The sequence below is a fragment of the Zonotrichia albicollis genome, chromosome 7, assembly GCF_047830755.1.
Source record: "Zonotrichia albicollis isolate bZonAlb1 chromosome 7, bZonAlb1.hap1, whole genome shotgun sequence".
Taxonomy (NCBI): Eukaryota; Metazoa; Chordata; class Aves; order Passeriformes; family Passerellidae; genus Zonotrichia; species Zonotrichia albicollis.
In genome coordinates this window covers 4,417,668-4,438,579 of record NC_133825.1, presented here as the reverse complement: position 1 = coordinate 4,438,579, position 20,912 = coordinate 4,417,668, and the positions used below count along the sequence as shown (strand labels likewise).

The 20,912-nt window shown below is 49.3% G+C and overlaps 1 protein-coding gene across 1 annotated transcript; it reads right to left on the bottom strand.

Moving 5' to 3' along the window:
• Positions 1-10,006: 10,006 nt before the first annotated feature.
• On the bottom strand, positions 10,007-10,846 carry LOC141729558 (uncharacterized). Its single transcript, XM_074544263.1, has one exon. It carries the CDS (start codon positions 10,844-10,846, stop codon positions 10,007-10,009), a length of 840 nt encoding a protein of 279 aa, XP_074400364.1.
• Positions 10,847-20,912: the final 10,066 nt, after the last annotated feature.

Below are 20,912 nucleotides of genomic sequence, written 5' to 3'. Positions count from 1 at the left end.
TAACTGATCCAAAAGAGAAGAAGGAAAGGGAAGGCTGGAAAGTCTGATTCTCGGCTCCTCCTCTAACAGACTGAGTGTAATTGCTAATAAATTCCCAAAACGTACTACTGAAACTGGGATGCAGGGTAGGATGAAGAAACCATAAACCATATATATCGTAAACAGACACCAGTATCTTTGTAAACGCTTTATAAATCATTATCACTGAGGCCAGCACAACAGCTATTCCAATCCGTACCCCTCTACCGTAAAAATTACATGTTATGGACAATAATCCTAGTGACCAGAAAGGTATTGAAACCTCAACAAGGTCTAGAGCCCAGAGCCACACGAAGGCTTTCACAACCAGAGACATCAGGGGTTCAAGCAGCATGGCTACTAACTGCTTTAACAACAACAAACACACAATTTTCCACCTTTTCCAGCCGCGCGTTGGGCACCAATTCATGTATTTGTCCAGGTTTAGAGCAAATTTGGGGAAGAATCCCCCAAAGGATCTCCGGTGGGAAAAGCAGATCCAGTCGGCCCCTCCCCACAACTGGTCCGGGAGGAAAAAATACCTCCTTGGAGAAAGGTAGAAAAAAACTGTTTACTAAAGAATAAAACCAAAACAATATCAAAAAATGAGACCCCTTGCCACTCTAAAAGAGATAACAAACTGAGAAAACCCCATCCCCGGGTTGCAGCTCACTCAGTCTCTGATCAGTCCCTCCGGTGCTGGAATTGTCGCAGGCCAGGCCCGGCCCGGTGAGCCAGAGATGTGAGCTGCCGGTGCTCCCCTGGGTGTTCAGGCCAGAGCAGCTTTCAAGAGGTCCAAAGAAAAGAAAAAAGTCACAGTCCAGGGAACTTCTTTGCCTCAGCTAGCTAACACTAACTAAAACGCAAAAGAAGAGCTCCGTCCTGCTGTCTGTCTGCAGACAACACAGTCAGGAGCAGGAATGTGGGGGAGTGGAGTACAGTGTCTGAAAACAAACTGCGCGCTTCTTCTCTCCCCCCCTTCACTCTCTGGAACATTCTTAAATGTGCAAAACTTATTATTCAACATAAACAGAATGAGACAACTGGGGATAAAAGCATCATATAGTCAACCCAGGACAGTACCTTATGGGGAAGAGCCACCGGAACATCCCAAATCAATTATGGGACTTGGGTGCATATTGTAAGAACACAGTGGCAAAATGGGCAATAAATGTCTTGCATTTCCCCAAACCAACCTGCAATCCTATGCAGGTGAAACTGTCCTTGTCCCTGCCAATCCTGGGCAAGGTCCCTTGAAGCAATGATGAATCTGCCAGGCCCGGCACAATCCAAAATCCTGGAGAGCACTGCCCTATCCATCAGCTAACCCCAGCTAATGTGACTGACACAGAGAGCCCTGAATGTCATGGTCCCTGTTTGGGCGCCAAATGTCTCCATGAGGGTGACTGCGACAAACCTCTCTGGTTCCCTGACTTCAGGGCAAGGGTGGCAAAATTGAAAAGGAGCAGGATCAATGGAGTTTTTTAAAAGGAACTTTAATAACAGGGTGAAAAACAATAAACATGGAGAAATCAAGAACAGTATGAGGGGCAGGATCCAAAGACCCAAGACAACAGGGAAGCAACAACATGTACACTTAGGGGTAGAAAACTCTAGAACAATAAGCATAGAGGGGCAACAAGTAACCAGTAAGGAAGCAGAACTTGGACAACTTAGTATAATAACACTAAAGACTTATGAAGGACCTCTCAAATGCACCCTAAGTAAAACAAATTTTTCTCAGGGTTTGAACTCACACTCAGTTCTTTCAGGGTAAAATCTGGCTGACTCTGAGTGACAGCTGGGCTAACTCCCACACCGCTGATTCACACTGGCCCCTTGGGACCATGCAGCCCAACAGAGCCACAATGATGTCCTTGGTTCCACGAGGGTCTACAGTGTCACATTGGTCCCTTGTGTCACAGTGTCACATGGTGCTCTGCAGTACCACAATGGCCACTTCATTTCACAAGGCTCCCAAGTGTCACATTGATCTCAATAGGAAGGCCCCATGTTTCAGGGGCTGATGAGCAGCAACCACCAGAGGTTAAGGCAAGCCTGATCATTCTGTCCTGGCAAGTTTTCTTGGAGCAACCCTTGTGTTATGAACTGAACGAGGCCAAACTTTCTCTGGAGAAAGAGGTTCTCATTTATTAAAAGAGCTACAAGGAACGGAGTACCTAGGATAAGCCTGAGCACTCACACAGAGAGCCAAAACCAGAACAGTGCACTATCCCCAAGTACACTAGGCTCCCTCAGAAAGCAAGTTTTCAGAAACAAGAACCTTGACCTAACTTTACTCCCCCCATTTATAGCCCCCTTGGAGTCTAGGATTGGTCCATGTTGAATCCGCATGGTGATTGGTCCATTTCCAGGCTTCCCATTGGTCTTTAACACCATTCATTCTGGACCAATCATTTCTGCAGGACTTTGAATGATTGGTCAGATCTTCCATCCAATCCCTCTTCAACCTCACCTTGTCCCGCCAGACCGCCCTTCCACCAAACGCAGGCCCCCTCTCTTAGAACATTCTAATAACACCCCACTCTTAACATAATACAATTAATGTAAGCTAATAATACAATATAATTGAACTATACTCTAATTTAATATAATTTAACTTTTACTTATAAAAACTTGGATATTTGAAATTATGAATGAAGTGTCCTAATTTCAGGCATTTGTGTCTACAGAAGAGGGTTGGTTTTCCTCCATAAAAAGAAAAGCACAAAGCCCTTTCCAGTGTTTGGAAAATAGGTGAGTGCTAGCACTCAGGAGTCAAAGACCAGCCAGACCTGTCTGTCCTGGCAGCTTTTCTCTGGGAGCAATCCTTGGATACTCAGAAATTTGGAGGTGGAATCCTAATACTGGCCATGGATGCCTGGAAAAAATGGACAGTTCTTTTCCATACAAAGGAAAGCCCAGGGCCCCGGTGTTTCAGGGGCAGATGCGAGCAGCTTTCCACATTCCAAGGTCAGCCAGACCTGTCATGTGACCCCTGGGAGGCTGTTACTGAGAAAAAATGATGGGCCTTTGCGGGGGTCAAGCCATCTGTCGGTGAGGGGAGACTCAGACACTCAATATGAGGGACAAGCAAGTTCCGTTTATTGAAGAGAGCATCAGACACTTATACAGCAAATAATAAGCTTATGAATATTCTGTAAGCCAAGCAATCTATTGGTTAAACTATACCATCAACTCTTCTTCATTCCTTAGAGGTTACATGTCTCTTTTCTCATGCCTCTTTCACTGTTTGTTATCCTACCACAGCTAGGCCCAAGGACACTGTTATCTTGCAGGTGCCGGACTTGGAATTAGCCATGGTTTTGTACTTTTTCATTTTTCTAGCAGCTAAATTCCCAACATCTCCCCTATTTTTATTTTCTAAAAAAAAAAATTCTATGGGCTAACTGTGTTACATTTTTTGTAACACAAAAATAGGCAATTTTAAAAACTAAACAGTATTTTTAGCTAGTAAGCTTTCTCTCTTACAAGCGATCTAAGCTAGGGAAACAAACTAAAAAGGCTATTACTAATCATAAAATATGCTATTTAACAAATATAAAAAAGAATTCTATGTGTTACAAAGCTCAAACAAAACTCAGGTGTGCTAATATAATTCATAAAAATAAGCTAAAGAAAGTTTACTTTCTATTCTTAAACAGCAGATTCTGATTGTCTTTAACTAAAGTTTTTCTAATGTTTATAACAACACTCTACGCACAAGTCATAAAACAAACGCCTATCGTAAAAGCATAAATCTATCTAACATTACTTAAACTTAATAGCACTTAAAACACTTAAAGTATATAAATTTAACAGAACATAACCTTAATAAAACTTAACTGACTTAAAATTTTATACAACTTAAACCTAATATAATTCAAATTTAACAGAATCTAACTTAACTTAAACCTAATATAATTTAATCTTAACAGAAAACTTAACAAAACTTAACCTCAACAGTATTTAACATTTAATGGCACTTAATACACAATTTTACTTAAACTACTTAGTAACAAATAAAACTTACTATAAAAATAGAATATAACATTTACCATAACTTACTTACAGGCCTGATTCTAAAGCACTAAACTAAAACAACTTTTTTCATGTGTTTGCTGCAGCATTTTTATACTTGAATGCACTTAAACATAAGAAGTTTGTTAAAGGTATACCTGTAAAAAAAAATTCTTTTGTATTCAGTGTTTGCTTTTACCTCCACCACATTCAAACAAGGCTTAAAAAACACAAAAAACACACTCATCACATCCTACTTCTACAATTACCTTAACACAAATTTAACATTTTCAAATTTTTCAAAACATAATTTCAGAGTTTGATGTTCTACTGATTAAAGACTGTGCTTTTAGTATTTATAGTCTATGTCAATACCGGTGACCCCAAGACAGCACAATGAATATTTGTGAGCCAAATCGGCCGAAATTTGACTCCCGCATTCACTGCGCTGATTTCTCTTTCACAGTCTCTGTTAAGAAAAACAAAAGGGTTCTTCTAACTTAGGTGATAAACGCTGGCGCAATAGTCTTTGGTGTCGTTTGTTTATTTTCTAAGACTGAAGCTTTTGCCGGATGCGGGATGGAGGGAGAAGCGCTCCCTCTTGAAAAGCGCTCCAGTCCCACGGCGCGTGTGTCGGAGGGGGCGGGCGACCCCCCGGCGCTGGCCTCTTTGTTCCTTGCGCTGCAGACACCGCTGCACCCGTGGCTGCGCGGGTCGCTCCCCCCGCAGCCGCCGTCGCTCCCGCCGCTGCGCCCATGCCGAGATTGGAGTGGCACAGCCCTGCAGGCGTCCCGAGCCGCAGCTGCTGCCACCATCGCAGCAGGGTCTCTGATTTATCGTGCATATACTTGCAGCAGCAGCACCACAACGCACGTTTTTGCAAATCTATATGCAGCAATCTCGGGAATTCTCTTCCCAAGTCAACAGTCTATAGTCCCCGCTTTTCTAAAAAGCATTTAAAAGGATTATATGCCGTTTGTCCCTGTATTACCTTTTAACTTGTCATTGATTTAGCGCGCTGCAGCCTTTCCAAGCCTTTCCAGGATTTCGACGGCATTCAGTCAGCTGGGCTCTCCTGTTGAGGTCGCCAGGGCACCCAAGCTCACTCTTTCGCCCACTCTTTCGCCTTTCTCCAGGTCTCCTATATAGGGTCGCCTAAGGCAGGGTCGCTTTTCGTGCCTCCCGGGCTGCGTTGGGACTGACCCCCAAATACTGCACTGACCGTGGCTCGCAGGGGTCCATAAGGTCGCTGTTCCGGCGCCATTTGTTACTGGGAAAAAAAATGAGGCCTTTGTCAGGGTCGCAGCCATTTGTCGGTGAGGGGAGACTCGGACACTCAATATGAGTGATAAGCAAATTCCGTTTATTGAAGAGAGCATCAGACACTTATAAAGCGAGTAATAAGCTTATGAATATTCTGTAAGCCAAGCAATCTATTGGTTAAACTATACCATCAACTCTTCCTCATTCCTTAGAGGTTACATGTCTCTTTTCTCATGCCTCTTTCACTGTTTGTTATCCTACCACAGCTAGGCCCAAGGACACTGTTATCTTGCAGGTGCCGGACTTGGAATTAGCCATGGTTTTGTACTTTTCCATTTTTCCAGCAGCTAAATTCCCAACAGGAGGCCAAGGCAGCCACACCTATTTCATGTTCCCTTGCTTCCGCAGGGCCCTGCAGTGCCACAGCAGCTCCTTGCTTCCATGAGGCCTTGCAATGTCACAATGGTTCTCTTGCTTCGATGATGACCTCTGGTGTCATAATGGTCCCTTGATTACACAAATTCTTAAGGATCTTAACAGTCTCCATGGTTCCACAAGGCCCCACAGTGTCCTAATGGCCTTTGGGTTCCATGAAGCCCCACTGAGTCACCATGGCCCCTTGGTTCCATTGAGGCCCAGTAGTGCAACAATGATCCCCTTGTTTCCACAACTTCCCATATTGTCACAATGGCTCTCGTGCTTCCATGAGCCCCTGCACGATCACAATGGCCCTTTGGTTCCATGGGGCCTTGCTATGCTCTCCATGGATCCATCGTGCCCTGCAGGATCACAATGTCCCTTTGGCTCCACAAGGCCCTGAAATGCAGCAATGGCCTCTTGGTTCAACAAAGCCCTGCTGCTTCACACTGGCCTTTTGGAACCATATGGCCCAACAGAGCCACAATGATGTCCTTGGTTCTGTGAGGTTGCACAGTGTCAGAGTGGCCCCTGGGATCCATGGTACTCTGCAGTGTCGCAATGTTCCCCTTCGTTCCACAAGTTCCTACAGTGTAACAGGTTCCACAAGGGCCTGCAGTGTCACCATGGTCCGTTGGTTCCACAATCCTCCACAGTGTGACAATGCTGTCCAAAGGAAGGGAACAACTGAGCCCCAGTGGTGCAGAGACAGATGAGAGGCAGTCACCAGAGGCCAAGTCTAGCCAGACTTGACTCGTATGGGCAGATTTTGTCTGGGAGTAACCCTTGGATAGAGAGAATTTTAGATGCAGAATCCTGATTTTGGCCATAGGTGCCTAGACAAGAAAGACAGTTCTTTCCCATAGGAATAAAAGCACAGAGCCCCAGTGCGTCATGGTCAGATGGGAAGTGGCCCTTAACATGTCACATTCAGTGGGACCTGTCAGACAGCCCCCAGGAGTCCAAACAGGCAGACCTGTTCCATGACTTCATGGGTCCTAAGACTGTCACAATGGTCTCCTTGATTCCATGAGGTCTGGCAATGTTACAATGATTTCTTGGTTTCATGAGCTCCAACAGAATCACAGGGGTCCACTGGCCCCACGCAGCTCCACTGTGAAACAATGCCTCCTTGTTTCTGTTTTAAATCAATCACAATCAAACCACAGTTTGATCATTGATGCTTGCTTCCATAGGGCCCATGATTTGCACAATGGTCTCCTTGATTCCATGATTCCTGGATTCCACAGTTTCACCATGGTTTCCTTGGATCTCCATTGTCACAACTGATCAATGGTTCCATGAGGTTCCGCAGTGTCACCGTGGTCGCTGTCAGAGGCTGGATGAGATTGATGTCCCGAGACACCTTGGGATGCTCAGAATGCCCATGTGGAGCCAGGGCTAGGTCAGGCCTTGGTTTGTGGTGGAACAGAGCCCCGCCCCCAGCCCTGGCCTGGCAGAGCTGTCAATCACACAGCAAATGCTGTGCTAACCCAGCTCTGATTGGCTGAGCTGTCAATCAATCACACACTAGCATCTGGTGCTACCCTGGCCCATATTGGACAAGCAATTGGCAGTCCCATCCCAAGGGCAGGCCCATGAAGGCCCAGGGAGTTTAAAGCCAGAGCACTAGGCCAGCCCATGATCTGAATCCTGTCTTCTCTTGGGGTTTTTCTGTTAGTGATGCTGGAACCCCAGTAGCTGGTACCTATGTGTGTGTCTTTCTGTGGATCTTCTGATTTTCTGTTGATCTCTATTTCTTCTCCTTCTAATCCTGCTCACCTGGAACATTTCTGGGTAACTTCACATGTTAAGGGTTAACGGATTTTAGGCTAGATGTGTGGGAATCCAGGGCACAGGGAATATTTCTCTGTCTGCTCTGAGGCATGCTGACCCCCCGAGAAACACTGCCTTTAACCTTTTCCCATGGAGAGGACTTATAAGACTTTGAGATAGATTAGAATTTACCAAAGTGTGAAATAAATAATAGAGAATAGTATAGTATGTCACTTGGGTGAGAAATTTAGGTTTTGGGATTTTAAGTATGGTGTAGATATGAAGCAAGATGGAGGAATTGGTGTGTCGTCCCTGTCTTCTTCTTCATCTACTCCATTTTCTACAGTGTTGGCGGCAGAGGGTGATTGTTCAAGGAAAGCACAGTGCAGACATTATGTGGACAGTCAAGGGATGAATTATTGGTCGATAAGTCGAAATAACGCAGGTTTTAATAGTTAATTGGATGAGATAATGTTAAAAGAGCTTGAAACTGTATATTTTGGGGGCATTTTGTGGTGCTTTTCCAGTGCACTGAGCCTGGTGCGGACAGCAATGCAAAACTTCAGATAAGCTAACAATAAAGAAGAAGATGAAGACTGAAAAAGTCCTGTGCATCTCCTTTTACCTGGCACAGAACTGCTAGTGGAGGGTTTCCCACATCCAGGGAGCCCCCAGAAGGGCCCAACATAAAACAAACATCAATAACTGGTGTTATCCGAGTGGATTTTTGAGGAAACACTTGGCTGACGATGTTTGTTATAAGTTGGATTTTTCCATAAAATTGTTTCCTGAAGGGTGTTGTCTTAATTGCCACTCATGTGAAATGTGTTGATCAAAGGACCAGTAAGGTCCACCCATAGACATGCAAGGTATAAAAGAAGAGGATTGAATAAATGGGTGGCTTTCAGCCCTTAGCCTTCTGATCTGGGTCTGCGTCATCTCTGACTCAACAGGGATGTTTGGGGATCTCTGGGGTCTATTGGGGATCCTTTCTGCACCTCGAGACGCAAAAGGAGTTTCTCTAATAAATTTTGCCTGAAGCTCCCACTGTGCCCATGACAGGAACCCCTGTCATGAGGTTTCCCAGTTTCTGGGACATCCCGGCTCTTTGGCAGCCTGGGGACTCCTGGGATGTCACCATGGAGCCTCCGTGAGTGCCTGTGACAGATCGGTGCCTTTGCAGCCCAAGGTCCCCTGGATGTCACCATGGCTGTGACTGCCTCTGACCACAGGGCTCTTTACCATCCCCAGAAAGCCCTGGGAGGTCTCCATGGAACCCCTCTCTCTGCCTGTGACATTCCAGCTGTGGAACAGCCTGGAGACTCTTGGAAAGTCCCCATGGAACCCCTCTGAGGGCCTTTGACAAATCTGATACTTGGGAGGTAACCATCACCAGGACCCTGTTGCTATGGTCAGTTTCCATGGCAACCATCAACAGCCCCCTGTTGCTATGCTCAGTCCCTCAGCAGCTCCATAGAGACCCCATGCCAGGGGTGGTTGCCATGGACACCAGCTCAGGCCTGTAGCCACAGGCCGTTGCCATGGCAACCATTGGCAGTCCCCATCCCCAGGCTCATGGGATCCCAGAACCACAGAATTGGCTGAGCTGGGAGGGACCCACCAGCATCCTCCAGTCCAGCTGCTGGCCCTGCAGGGGACACCCCAACAATGCCAGCCTGGGCCTGGCAGCGCTGTCCAAACGCTGCTGGAGCTCAGAGAGCCCTGGAGCTGGGACCGCTCCCTGGGGAGCCTGGGCAGGGCCCCAGCAGCCTCTGGGCAAAAACCTTTTCCTGACATCCAACCTGAGCCTGCCCGGACTCAGCTGCAGCCGTTCCCTCCACTCCTGTCCCTGGGCACCAGAGGGAAGAGGTTCCCACAGCCCCAGCCAGGGACCCGCTCCCAAGGCTGTTGCCATGGCCACCAGGGCTGGGACCAGCTGGGATGCTCAGTTTCCCCAGGCTGGGGTTCAGAAATGGGATTCCCCAATTTCCTGCTCCCACTAAAATGACACTGCCCTCGCTGCCCTCCCGCCTCCCATGGAAAGCACAAAAGGCAAAGATCCTGGGCTGGGATAAGAACAATTTATAGGGAACAGCAACGAGATCAGGAACAAACAAGAACAGAAACAATATTGAAAACAGAAGGGATAAATAAAACCGTTTACAGGGAAAACTAGAACACAACTCACTGGGTCTTCCTGGCCACAATTTCCCCTTCCTGGAAAAGCACCCATCTCCTCAGGGAGAGAGAAAAAGAGAGAGAGAGAGAGAGAGTTCCTTTCCTTCCTGTGGCAATGACTTGAGGTGGGAGTGAATGTAATGACAGGGCCATGGCCAGACCCTCATGTTTTTCAATGCCAAATCATGTCATTGGGAGGGGCAGGAAAAGGGACAACCGTCTTCCCAGCATGGATCACAGGGGAAATGGATCCCCAGGGCTCTTCCCAACGTGGGACCTCCAATAGGGAAAGAAGCTGGGGCTGGGCATGAAGATCTTCCTGCAGTTGGGGCACTCACAGAATTTCCTTTTTTGCTGACTCCATTGGTGTCTTGTCAAGGCCGAGCTCATGAAGAAGCTCTTCCCATGATGTGGAGAACTTGTAGTGCCTCTCCCTAGTGTGGATATGCTGGTGGGTGATGAGGGTGAATTTATTCTTGAAGCCCTTCCTGCAGTCAGGGCAGTGGAATGGCCTCTCCGGGTTGTGAATCCGCTCATGCAGGTGGAGATTTGTGCTGGTCCGGAACCTCCTCCCACAGGTGGGGCACTCATAGGGCTTCAACTCTGTGTGGATGCGCTGGTGGATAATGAGGTAGGAGTGGCGCTTAAAGCCCTTCCCACACTCAGGGCAGCAGAAGGGCCTCTCCTCAATGTGAATCCGCTGGTGGGAGAGGTAATTGGAGCTGGTCCGAAATGTCTTCGGACACTTGGGACACGCGTAGGGCCTCTCCTCAGTGTGGATGCGTTTGTGGACAATGAGGTGAGAGCTGCACCTGAAGCGCTTCCCACACTCCCCACACTCATAGGGCCTCTCCCCAGTGTGCATGCGTTTGTGGGTGATCAGGGCGCTGCGCCATCTGAAGCTCTTCCCACACTCCAAGCACTTGTAGTGCTTCTCTCCATCATGAAGCTGCTCATGCATCACCAGTTCCAAACTCTGGCTGAAGCTCTGTCCACCTTTCTGGCTCAGGGTGGGTCTTTCTTCCTCAGAGCACACTGGGCTGTGTTTAGAGCCCCTCCCCTTGAGGGATCTCTGGGACTTTTCCTCACCATTGGATTCCTGTGCACTGGAGCTGCTCAAAACAGCCTCTTTCACAAGGTTCTGTCGTGGAGATTTTTCCTCCCTAATCTCCATCCTTGGCTTCTTGTCTGGGGGAGGAAGGACAAGTTGAGGATGGGATTCGCCTCCGTACCAGAGGGAAGGGGAAGGAGATTCCCTTAGAGCAACCCCTCCAGGACAGCGTTGGCAGCAGGGTTGTCCATCAGCCGGGGGCCATGCTGGGATGGAAGGTGGAGCAGGAGGGAGGGGGAAAGGGGCACTGACTTCCTCCTCACCTGCCTGGGTATCCCAGGGCTCCTTCCTCTTCTTCACAGCCTCCTCCTCCATCAGCTCAAGACCTGGTAAAGGGAAATCCTGCTCTGGAAAGAATACAAAGGGTGCGCATATTGTGTTTTGTTCCGGGGGCTGTGCTGGTTTTGGAGATGGAGCAGGAGAGAGAGGGAATAGGGCACTGACCTCTTCCTCACCTGCCTGGGTATCCAAGGGCTCCTTCCTGTTCCTCCCAGCCTCCTCCTCCATCAGACCAAGGTTTGTTAACGGGAAATCCTGTTCTGGGAAGAAAACAAAGGGTGCGCACATGGTCTTTTGTTCTGGGGGATGTGCTCCTTTTGGAGATGGAGCAGGAGAGAGGAGCAATAGGGCACTGACCTCCTCCTCACCTGCCTGGGTATCCCAGGGCTCCTTCATGTTCCTTGCAGCCTCCTCCTCCATCCAATCAAGACTTGGCAATGGGAAATCCTGTTCTGGGAAGAAAAGAAAGGGTGCGCACATTGTCATTAATTTCAGGAGTTGTGCTGGTTTTGGAGACGGAGCAAGAGAGAGGGGGAATAGGCCACTGACTTCCTCCTCACCTGCCTGGGTATGACAGGCCTCTTTCCTGTTCATCGCAGCCTCCTCCTCCATCCAATCAAGAATTGGGAATGGGAAATCCTGTTCTGGGATGAAAACAAAGGGTTCACACATTGTCTTTTGTTCCGGGGGCTGTGCTGGGCTGGGGGATGGAGCAGGAGAGAGGGGCAATAGGGCACTGACCTCTTCCTCACCTGCCTGGGTATGACAGGGCTCCTTCCTGTTCCTCGCAGCGTCCTCCTCCATCCCATCAAGAATTGGGAATGGGAAATCCTGTTCTGGGAAGAAAACAAAGGGTGCCCACATTGCCTTTTGTTCCGGGGGCTGTGCTGGGCTGGGAGATGGAGCAGGAGAGAGGGGGAAAGGGGCACTGACTTCCTCCTCTCCTTGCTGGGTATCAGAGGACTCCTTCCTCTTCCTCACAGCCTCGTCCTCCATCAGATCAAGACTTGGGAAATCCTCTTCTGGGAAGATAACATGGGGTGCACACATTGTCTTTTGTTCTTGTTTGAAGGCAAACCAGCAGGAGAGTCTATGTCAGAATTACAATTTATAACAAAAATTAAGGTCAAGGCAATGATACAGAAACACTGCCTTAAACTGACAGATTCAGGATATAACCTGACACCCTGATGGTCTGGATGGTGGCTGCCGTCTCATTAAATGGTGGCTGCAGTCCTGTTGGAGTGATCAACGTGATTCTGTTGAAGCTCAGATCCTGTAGAAGGGTCTGGTCTTTCTCTGGAGGTCCAGTGTTGGTTATGGAGCTCTTGTCCTCTGGGAATCCAGTACGGAAGCTGCTTCTGGTGTAGCAAGGCTCAGCTTATATTCAGGGAGGAATCTTTGGATCCTCCCCCTGGGTGGAGCATCCCACAATGGGATGATGGAATTTTATCAGTTCTGCAGAGACACTCAATGGCCCATTAGCAGAAGATATCTTGCCTGGAGGGCGTTATCAGGGCTGAGTCATGGAAGAGATAAAGAACACTGCCCCACCTGTTTATAGCAGTTGATGAAGATGGGGATTGAAAATATGCATTTGGTTACATCTGGCATGGCAACCTGAATCAGTGGGGTAATCCCTGCTCAGGGTATGAACACCAGCCCCCTTACCCAAACTGGCTCAGGTGTAAAACCCCACACCCTGGGTATGCCAGACACACAGGGGACAATGTCACACTTGCCCTGTTCCAGGGGAGGTCTCTGTCCCTGTCTCTCCCTTGCTCTCCCCCTTTTCTCTTTCTTTCCCCCTCTCTCTCTACCTCACATTTACTGTTCAATCAAATCCACTTTAAATTTGGTCTCATTAGCACAATAATTGGAGCAGAGGCATCTCTCTAACAATTCCTGTAACCAGATTGCAACATTATTTTGGCACAGTCAGTTCAGGGCTCTGTGGTCTGTCCCCAAGTGCCTTTGACAACAGCATGGTTCATTCCACTCAGGAGGTTGTGTTTTTTTCTTGAAGAACTCTTGGAAACTTGGACACAGTCCCTCTTTCCTCCTGGGGAACTTATGGGAGAATCGATGAAGAAAATGGCTCTTGTGGATGGCCAGTGTGAAAGAAAATATTTTATTGTCCTTCCTTGAAAAGTTTTTTAAAATCACTGGAGGAGAGGGTGCAAATGATATCAGGGTGACTGATAAAGTTCATTTACTCCAAGATGAGGAACACACGTCTGCCAAAAGTCCTACAAGAAGCTCAGCTCAAGTAGATAAACTCCCAAATAACTCCAGTCAGGGGTCTCCAGGAGGATTTTTTGGAATGTGTTTGGATCCAGCAGATCCCGGACTCGAGCCCTGGATATCTCCAGGCTCTCTAAGAGAAGCTTTTTCGGGGGGAGAGGAGCCGCGATTTCCCCTTCGCATGGTCCCCGGGGATCCATGTCGGGATGGCCCGCAACCAAAGAGGCGGGACATTGGTTTTGGGGATCCCTGTGAGAGCCCGGGCTGTGGAACGGGGGACCCCTGGGGCAGGGAGAGTTGAAGGGGCGATACCAGAGCTGGGGAACCCCAGCAGCCCGGAGATGAGGCGGGGACGGGACCCCCTGACCATGACAGGGGCGTGTCCTGGAGTGACTTCATGATGCTCGTACCCCACCGGTCTGTTTAGTCCAGAAATGAGTTATGCACATTTAAGGCTGGTTCTGAGAGCGAAGGGGAGGAGGAAGAAGTTGCAGTTTATTTTCATACACTGCACTCACTCCTCCACATTACGGCTTCTAGACGGACAGGAGGGACAGACAGACAGCGGGACAGAGCTCCCCTTTGGTTTTAGTAAGTTTTTAGCTCTCTGAGGCAGAGAAGTTCTCCCAACTGTGGTTTTTCTTTTTCTTTGGTGCTGTTTAAATCTGCTCTGGACTGAACACCCAGAACACCACTGGCAGCTCCCAGCTGTGGCCCACCTTGCCAGGCCTGGGCTGCGACATTTCCAGCTTTGGAGGGACTGATAAGAGACTGATAAAATACTGATAAGAGACTGAGTGGGCTGAGCTACAGCCCAAGGAGGGACTTTCTGAGTTTGTCATCTCTTTTGGAGCATCAGGAAGTTTTATTGTTTAATATTGTTCATTTTTTGTGATGGTGAATGCCTTGCCTGTTAAATAAACAGGTTTTTTCCACTTTTCTCCCTGGAAATATTTTCCTGAACTGGCTGAGGGTGGGGCTGCTGAATCGGCATTGTAGAGGAAACTCCTTTTGGAGGTTTTCAACCAAATTTGCCCTAAACCAGGACAGGGTGGTGGAGAGAAGGGGGAACCCCAAGTGGCTGGATTGAGGGGAGGCTGGGGAGGGGGACCCTGGGACTCCTCACCCCCCACAATCCCTAAGCAGGACCCTGTAGAGGGGGGATCCCCAGGACCCATGGGATCCCCAGCAGCCCTGAGATGGGGGAACACCAGAACCCCAGAGGGAAGAGACTGGAAATGGGAAACTCCTTGTGGCTTCTTTTCATTCATTCTTGATTTTTGAAGGTTTTTATGCACAGCAGGTGACTTCTGGAGATAGACTTGGGTTGGAGGAATCCCCAACCCAAGGCATTCACACTTTGTTTTTCCCTAAAACAGGATTTTCCCCAAACCATCCTGCAGTGACATACCCCCTGTCCCACTCTGGGTGAGCTCAGTCCCAAATCTGACCCCAATCCTGTTCTTAGTCTCACTCCATGCTTAGACACACTCACAGTTCTTTAGTTTTTCTCATCCCAATCTCAGACTCATCTAAACCCAGATCCAATCTCAACCCCAGCCCTAAAGCCAATCCCATGTCTAGCCTTAACCCCAATCCCAGCTCAAATCCAAATCACAGCCCCAATTCCAACCCCAGCCCCAAATTCAGACCCTTCCTAAATCCTCAGCCCCAAACGAATTCCCAGGTTCAGCCCTTCTGGGGATTTGGGGGTGTCTCTGTCCCTCTGACTCCGATGATGTTTGGGTGGGGTCACAGCAGGGCTGAGAGGGACAGAGATCCCCCCGGCCTCCCCAGGTGTGAGAAGGTCAGAGAGCCCCCCCAGCTCCGAGCATCCTCAGTGGTGAGAGGGACACAGAGCCCCTGGTCCCCAGCCCTGCACAGGCATTGCCTGAGGCCAGAGGGATGGAGACCCCCCGAGCATCCCCCAGGGTGAGGGGACAGAGACCCCCGAGGATCGCCTGGGGTGAGAGAGACAGACACTGCCCCGAGAACCCCCTGGCACAGGGGTGAGAGGGAGGGAGACCCCCCAGGCATTCCCTGGGGTGAGAATGATGGAGACCCCCTGGGAAATGGCCTGGGGTTGACAGGGACAGTCCCTGGGGAATGGCCTGGGGTGACAGGGACAGGGACAACCCTCCCTAGCTCCTCCCAAGCATCCCCCAAGGCAAGAGGCACAGAGACCCCTTGAGTATCCCATGAGCACTGGACAAAATAAACTTGGCTGAAATCAAACCTAACTCTGCATAAATCACTTTGAAGAATATTTGCTCTTCACACAAGTAACTTGTGATGAAAGCGCAAACAAACCCCAAACATGAATAAACTAACAATCCAAGCAATTCTGTGGCAATTCCAAGTTTCATTGGTTCCTGCACAACTCCAGCTCAGCTGCTGACACGTTCCGATTAAAGAAAAGTGGAAATTTGGCCCAATACAGATTATTAAAATGAAGGGGAAGCTCTGTGTAGCTATCACAAAGGTGACAGGGGTGAAGAGAAAAATAATTCTCACATTTGGCAAAGAAACCAAGCCTGGGAATTCAGGAGTTATTTTGGAATTTTGCTACTTCAGCTGGGCTTCTTGTGGGACTTTCAGCAGCCTTGTGTTCTTCATCGTGGGGAGAATGAACCTTGTCAGTCTAGCTGGTAACATTTGCTCCCTCTCCTCCAGTGATTTTAAAAAACTTTTCAAGGAAGGACAATAAAATATTTTCTTTTTCACTGGCCACCCACAACAGCCATTTTCTTCATCAGTTCTCCCATAAGTTGCTCAGAGGAAGCTGCATACAAGTTTCCAAGAGTTCCTCCAGAAAGAACCACAACCTCCTCAGACGAGCAAACCATGATGTTGCCAAAGGCACTTGGGGTCAGACAAACATGCCCTGAACTCACTGTGCCAAAATAATGTTGCAATCTGGTTAAGAAAATTGTAAGAGAGATTCCTCTGCCCCAATTAAGGTGCTAATGAGACCAAATTTAAAGTGGATTTGATTGAACAGTAAATGTGAGGTAGAGAGAGAGAGGGAAAGAAAGAGAAAAGGGGGAGAGCAAGGGAGAGACAGGGACAGAGACCTCTCCTGGAACAGGGCAAGTGTGATATTGTCCCCTGTGTGTGTGGCCTTCCCAGGATGGGGGTTTTACACCTGAGCCAGTTTGGGTAAGGGGGGTGGTGTTCACCCCCTGAGCAGGGATTACCCCACTGTTTCAGACTGCAGTGCAAGATGTAACCAAATGTATGTTTTCAATCACCATCTCCATAAACTGCTATAAACAGGTGGGACAGTGTTCTTTATCTCCTCTATTACTAAGCCCTGATAACGCCCTCCAGGGGAGATATCTTCTCTGAATGGGCCATTGTGTGTCTCTGCAGGACTGATAAAATTCCATGATCCCATTGTGGGATGCTCTGCCCAGGGGTAGGATCCGAGCATTCCTACCTGGATATAAGCTGAGGTATGAAACTCCAGGAGCAGCTTCCTTACTGGACTCCCAGAGGACAAGAGCTCCATAACCACCACTGGACCTCCAGAGAAAGACCAGACCCTTCTACAGGATCTGAGCTTCAACAGAATCACGTTGATCACTCCAACAGGACTGCAGCCACCATTTAATGGGACTGCAGCCACCACCCTGACCAACAGGGTGTCAGTTTAGGGCAGTTTTTCTCTATCATTGCCTTGCTCTTCATTTTCTTATTAAATTGTGATTCTGGCTTAGACTCTTCCCCAGGTTTGCCTTCAAACCAGCCCAAAAACCAATGTGCTCATCTGTTGTTTTCTGCTGAAAACAGGGTTTCCCATTCCGAAACATTTGCCAGATGGAAGAGGGGGCTGTGAGGAAGATGAAGATGCCCCAGGACAGCCAGGCAGGTGAGGAGGAAGTCAGTGCCCCTTTCCCCCTCTCTCCCGCTCCATCTCCCAGCCCAGCATAGCCCCTGGCTGCAGGACAACCCTGCTGCCAATCCCATCCTTCCAGGGATGCACTGGTGGGATCTCCTTCCTCTTCCCTCTGGCTTGGAGGCAAATCCCATCCTCTCCTTGTCCTTCCCCGCCCAACAAGAAGCTGAGGATGGAGACCAGGGAGGAAAAATCCCCGCGGAAGAACCTGGAGGAAGAGGCTGTTATGACTGACTCCATGACACAGGAATCCAACGGGGAAGAAAATCCGCAGAGATCCTACAGGAGGAGGGGTTGCAAACCCTGCCCAGGGTGGTCTGACGAGGAAACACCCACCCTGTTCCAGGAAGGTGGACAGAGCTTCAGCCAGAGCTCAGAGCTGGTGGTCAATGAGTAGCTTCATGATGGGCAGCAGCCCCACAAGTGCTTGGAGTGTGGGAAGAGCTCCAGGCAGAGCAGCACCCTGATCAGCCACCAGATGATCCACACTGGGGAATGGCCCTACAAGTGTGGGGAGTGTGGGAAGGGCTTCAGCTGCAGCTCCCAGCTCATCAACCATCAACGCATGCATGCTCAGGAGAGGCCCTACGAGTTTCCTGAGTATCAGAAGAGGTTTCGGACCAGCTCCCATCTCCTCTGCCACCAGTGAAATCACACAGAGGAGAGGCCCTTCCGCTGCCCTGAGTGCGGGAAGGGCTTCAAGAAAAAATCCTCCCTCATCACCCACCAGCACATCCACACCGGGGAGAGGCCCTATGAGTGTCCCACCTGTAGGAAGAGGTCCCTCCCAAACCAGCCCAAATCTCTGCCTGCATGAGCGGAATTACACTGGCGAGAGGCCCTTCCACTGCCCTAACTGTGGGAAGGGCTTCAAGAAAAAATGCACCTTTATCATCCACTGGCACATCCATACTGGGTAGAGACCCTACGAGTGCCCCACATCATGGGAAGAGCTTATCCATGAGCTCAGACTTGACCAGACACCAATGGAGTTACCAGTAAGGGAAGTTCTGCGAGTGCTCCAACTGCAGGAAGAGCTTCATGCCCAGCTCCGGCTTCTTTCCTCATTGGAAGTCACATGTTGGGAAGAGCCCTGGTGATCCATTTTCCCTGTGATCCATGCTGGGAAGATGGTTGTCCCTTTTCCTGCCCCTCCCAATGACATGAATGAAAATATGAGGGTCTGCCCATGGCCCTGTCATTACATTCATTCCCATCTCAGGTCACTGCCAGGGGCAGGAAAGGGACTCTCTCTCTCTCTCCTCTCTCTCTCTCGAGAAGTGTGTCCTTTCCAGGCAGGGGAAATTGTGGCCAGTCAGACCCGGTGAGTTGTGGTCCTAGTTTTCCCTGTCAAAGTTTTATTTATTCCTTCTCTTATCAATATTGTTTCTGTTCCATTTGTTCCTTATCTTGTTGCTGTTCCCAACAAATTGTTCTTATCCCAGCCCAGGATCTTTGCCTTTTGTGCTTTCCATGGGAGGCGGGAGGGCAGCGAGGGCAGTGTCATTTTAGTGGGAGCAGGAAATTGGGGAATCCCATTTCTGAACCCCAGCCCGTGGAAACTGAGCATCCCAGCTGGTCCCAGTCCTGGTGGCCGTGGCAACAGCCTTGGGAGTGGGTCCCTTGCTGGGGCTGTTGGAACCTCTTCCCTCTGGTGCCCAGGGGCAGGAGTGGAGGGAACGGCTGCAGCTGAGTCCGGGCAGGCTCAGGTTGGATGTCAGGAAAAGGTTTTTGCCCAGAGGCTGCTGGGGCCCTGCCCAGGCTCCCCAGGGAAGGGTCCCAGCTCCAGGGCTCTCTGAGCTGCAGCAGCATTTGGACAGCACTGCCAGGCCCAGGCTGGCATTGTTGGGGTGTCCCCTGCAGGGCCAGCAGTTGGACTGGAGGATCCTGATGGATCCCTCCCAGCTCAGCCAATTCTGTGGTTCTGGGATCCCATGAGCCTGGGGATGGGGCTGCAAATGGTTGCCATGGCCACGGGCTGTGGCTGCAGGCCTGAGCTGGTGTCCATGGCAACCACCCCTGGCATGGGGTCTCCATGGAGCTGCTGAGGGACTGAGCATAGCAGCAGGCCTGAGCTGGTGATGGTTGCCATGGAAACTGACCATAGCAACAGGGGGCTGGTGATGGTTGCAGTGGAAACTGACCATAGCAACAGGGTCCTGGCAATGGTTGTCATGGATACTGAGCATAGTAACAGGGGGCTGGTGATGGTTGCTTGCTAAGGATCAGATTTGCCACAGGCCCTCAGAGGGGTTCCATGGGGACTTTCCAGGAGTTTCCAGGCTGTTCCAGATCTGGAATTTCACAGGCACAGACAGGGGCTCCATGGAGACCTCCCAGGGCTTTCTGGGGATGGTAAAGAGCCCTGTGGTCAGAGGCAGTCCCAGCCATTCCATGGTGACATCACAGGGCACCTTGTGCTGCAAAGGCACCGATCTGTCACGGGCACTCACCGGGACTCCACAGTGACATCCCAGGAGTCCCCAGGCTGCTAAAGAGCCGGGATGTCCCAGCCACTCACAGGGCTTTCTGTCATGGGCACAGTGGGAGCTTCAGGCAAAAGCTTTATTTCTTATTGGAGAAAATCCTGCTTAGAAGTGAGGTGGAGAAATGACACTCAACAGCCACCATGGTTCCTCAAACGCCTGCAGGACCCCTAGACTTCTAAAATTCCTTCTAAGAGAGGAGAGTGGGAGTGGCTGTATCCAATCTCAGCCCCAGATTTTGTCAAAGCTGCAAAAGATTGGACAGGTGGAATTCAATTTTAACCCAATTTGTCCCACAGGATTAATGATGGAATACCAGATAAATTTATATAAATACAGCTCTGATTGATTCTGATCATTATTAGACAGGATGCTTCATTTACACCACAGAGTAAATGAAGAAAAGGAGTTATTGTTGTGGTCCATGGTTGTGGTGAACACAAACTTGTGCCAACAGGCAGGAGCCATGAGAGCACCAGCACAGACAGACAGCAGACACACAGACACACAGAGACATACACATACACACACACACACATACACACACACACATACACACACACACACAAACACAGAGACACAGAGACACACAGACACACATATGCAGTGTCCTGGGGTGACGTTATGATGCTTGTATATCTCCATTCATCTGTTCTGTACCTTTAAGACCGGCTCTGAAGAGTGGAAGTTTTGTTTGGGTTTCTCTTATCAGGCACACAGAGGAAAGCGGTACATACGGCTGTTTTTTCACTTCCAGCTTCAGCTTGCTGCTTTTGCTTGCTCTTCTTTTCTGCTCTTGCTTCTGCTCTGCTTTCACCTCTGCCCATTAGCTAGTTTAGCTAAACAGTTCACATTGCTTCCTGGACTGTTTCTCCTCTCCTGTTTCTGTGAGCATCTTGAACCTGCTCTGGACTGGGACCCGGGAACACTGAAGGTTCGGCTGCAGCAGCTGGCCCAGCTCCGGAGGGACTGAGAACAGAGCAACCACCCCCCGAAAGAGACTTTCTGATTTTGCCATCTTTCTCAAAGCGGTGTCATCGGGTATTGTTCATTTTGTGTGCTGGGGGGTGCTGGGCCAGTCAAATAAACAGGTTCTTTCCACCTCTCTCCAAGGAATTTTTTCCCGAACCAGTTGGGGGGAGGGGCCGTGTGGGTTTTGCTTTCTGGAGGGGCCCTCCTTTGCAGATTCTTTAACAAATTTGCGCTAAACCAGGACATGCAG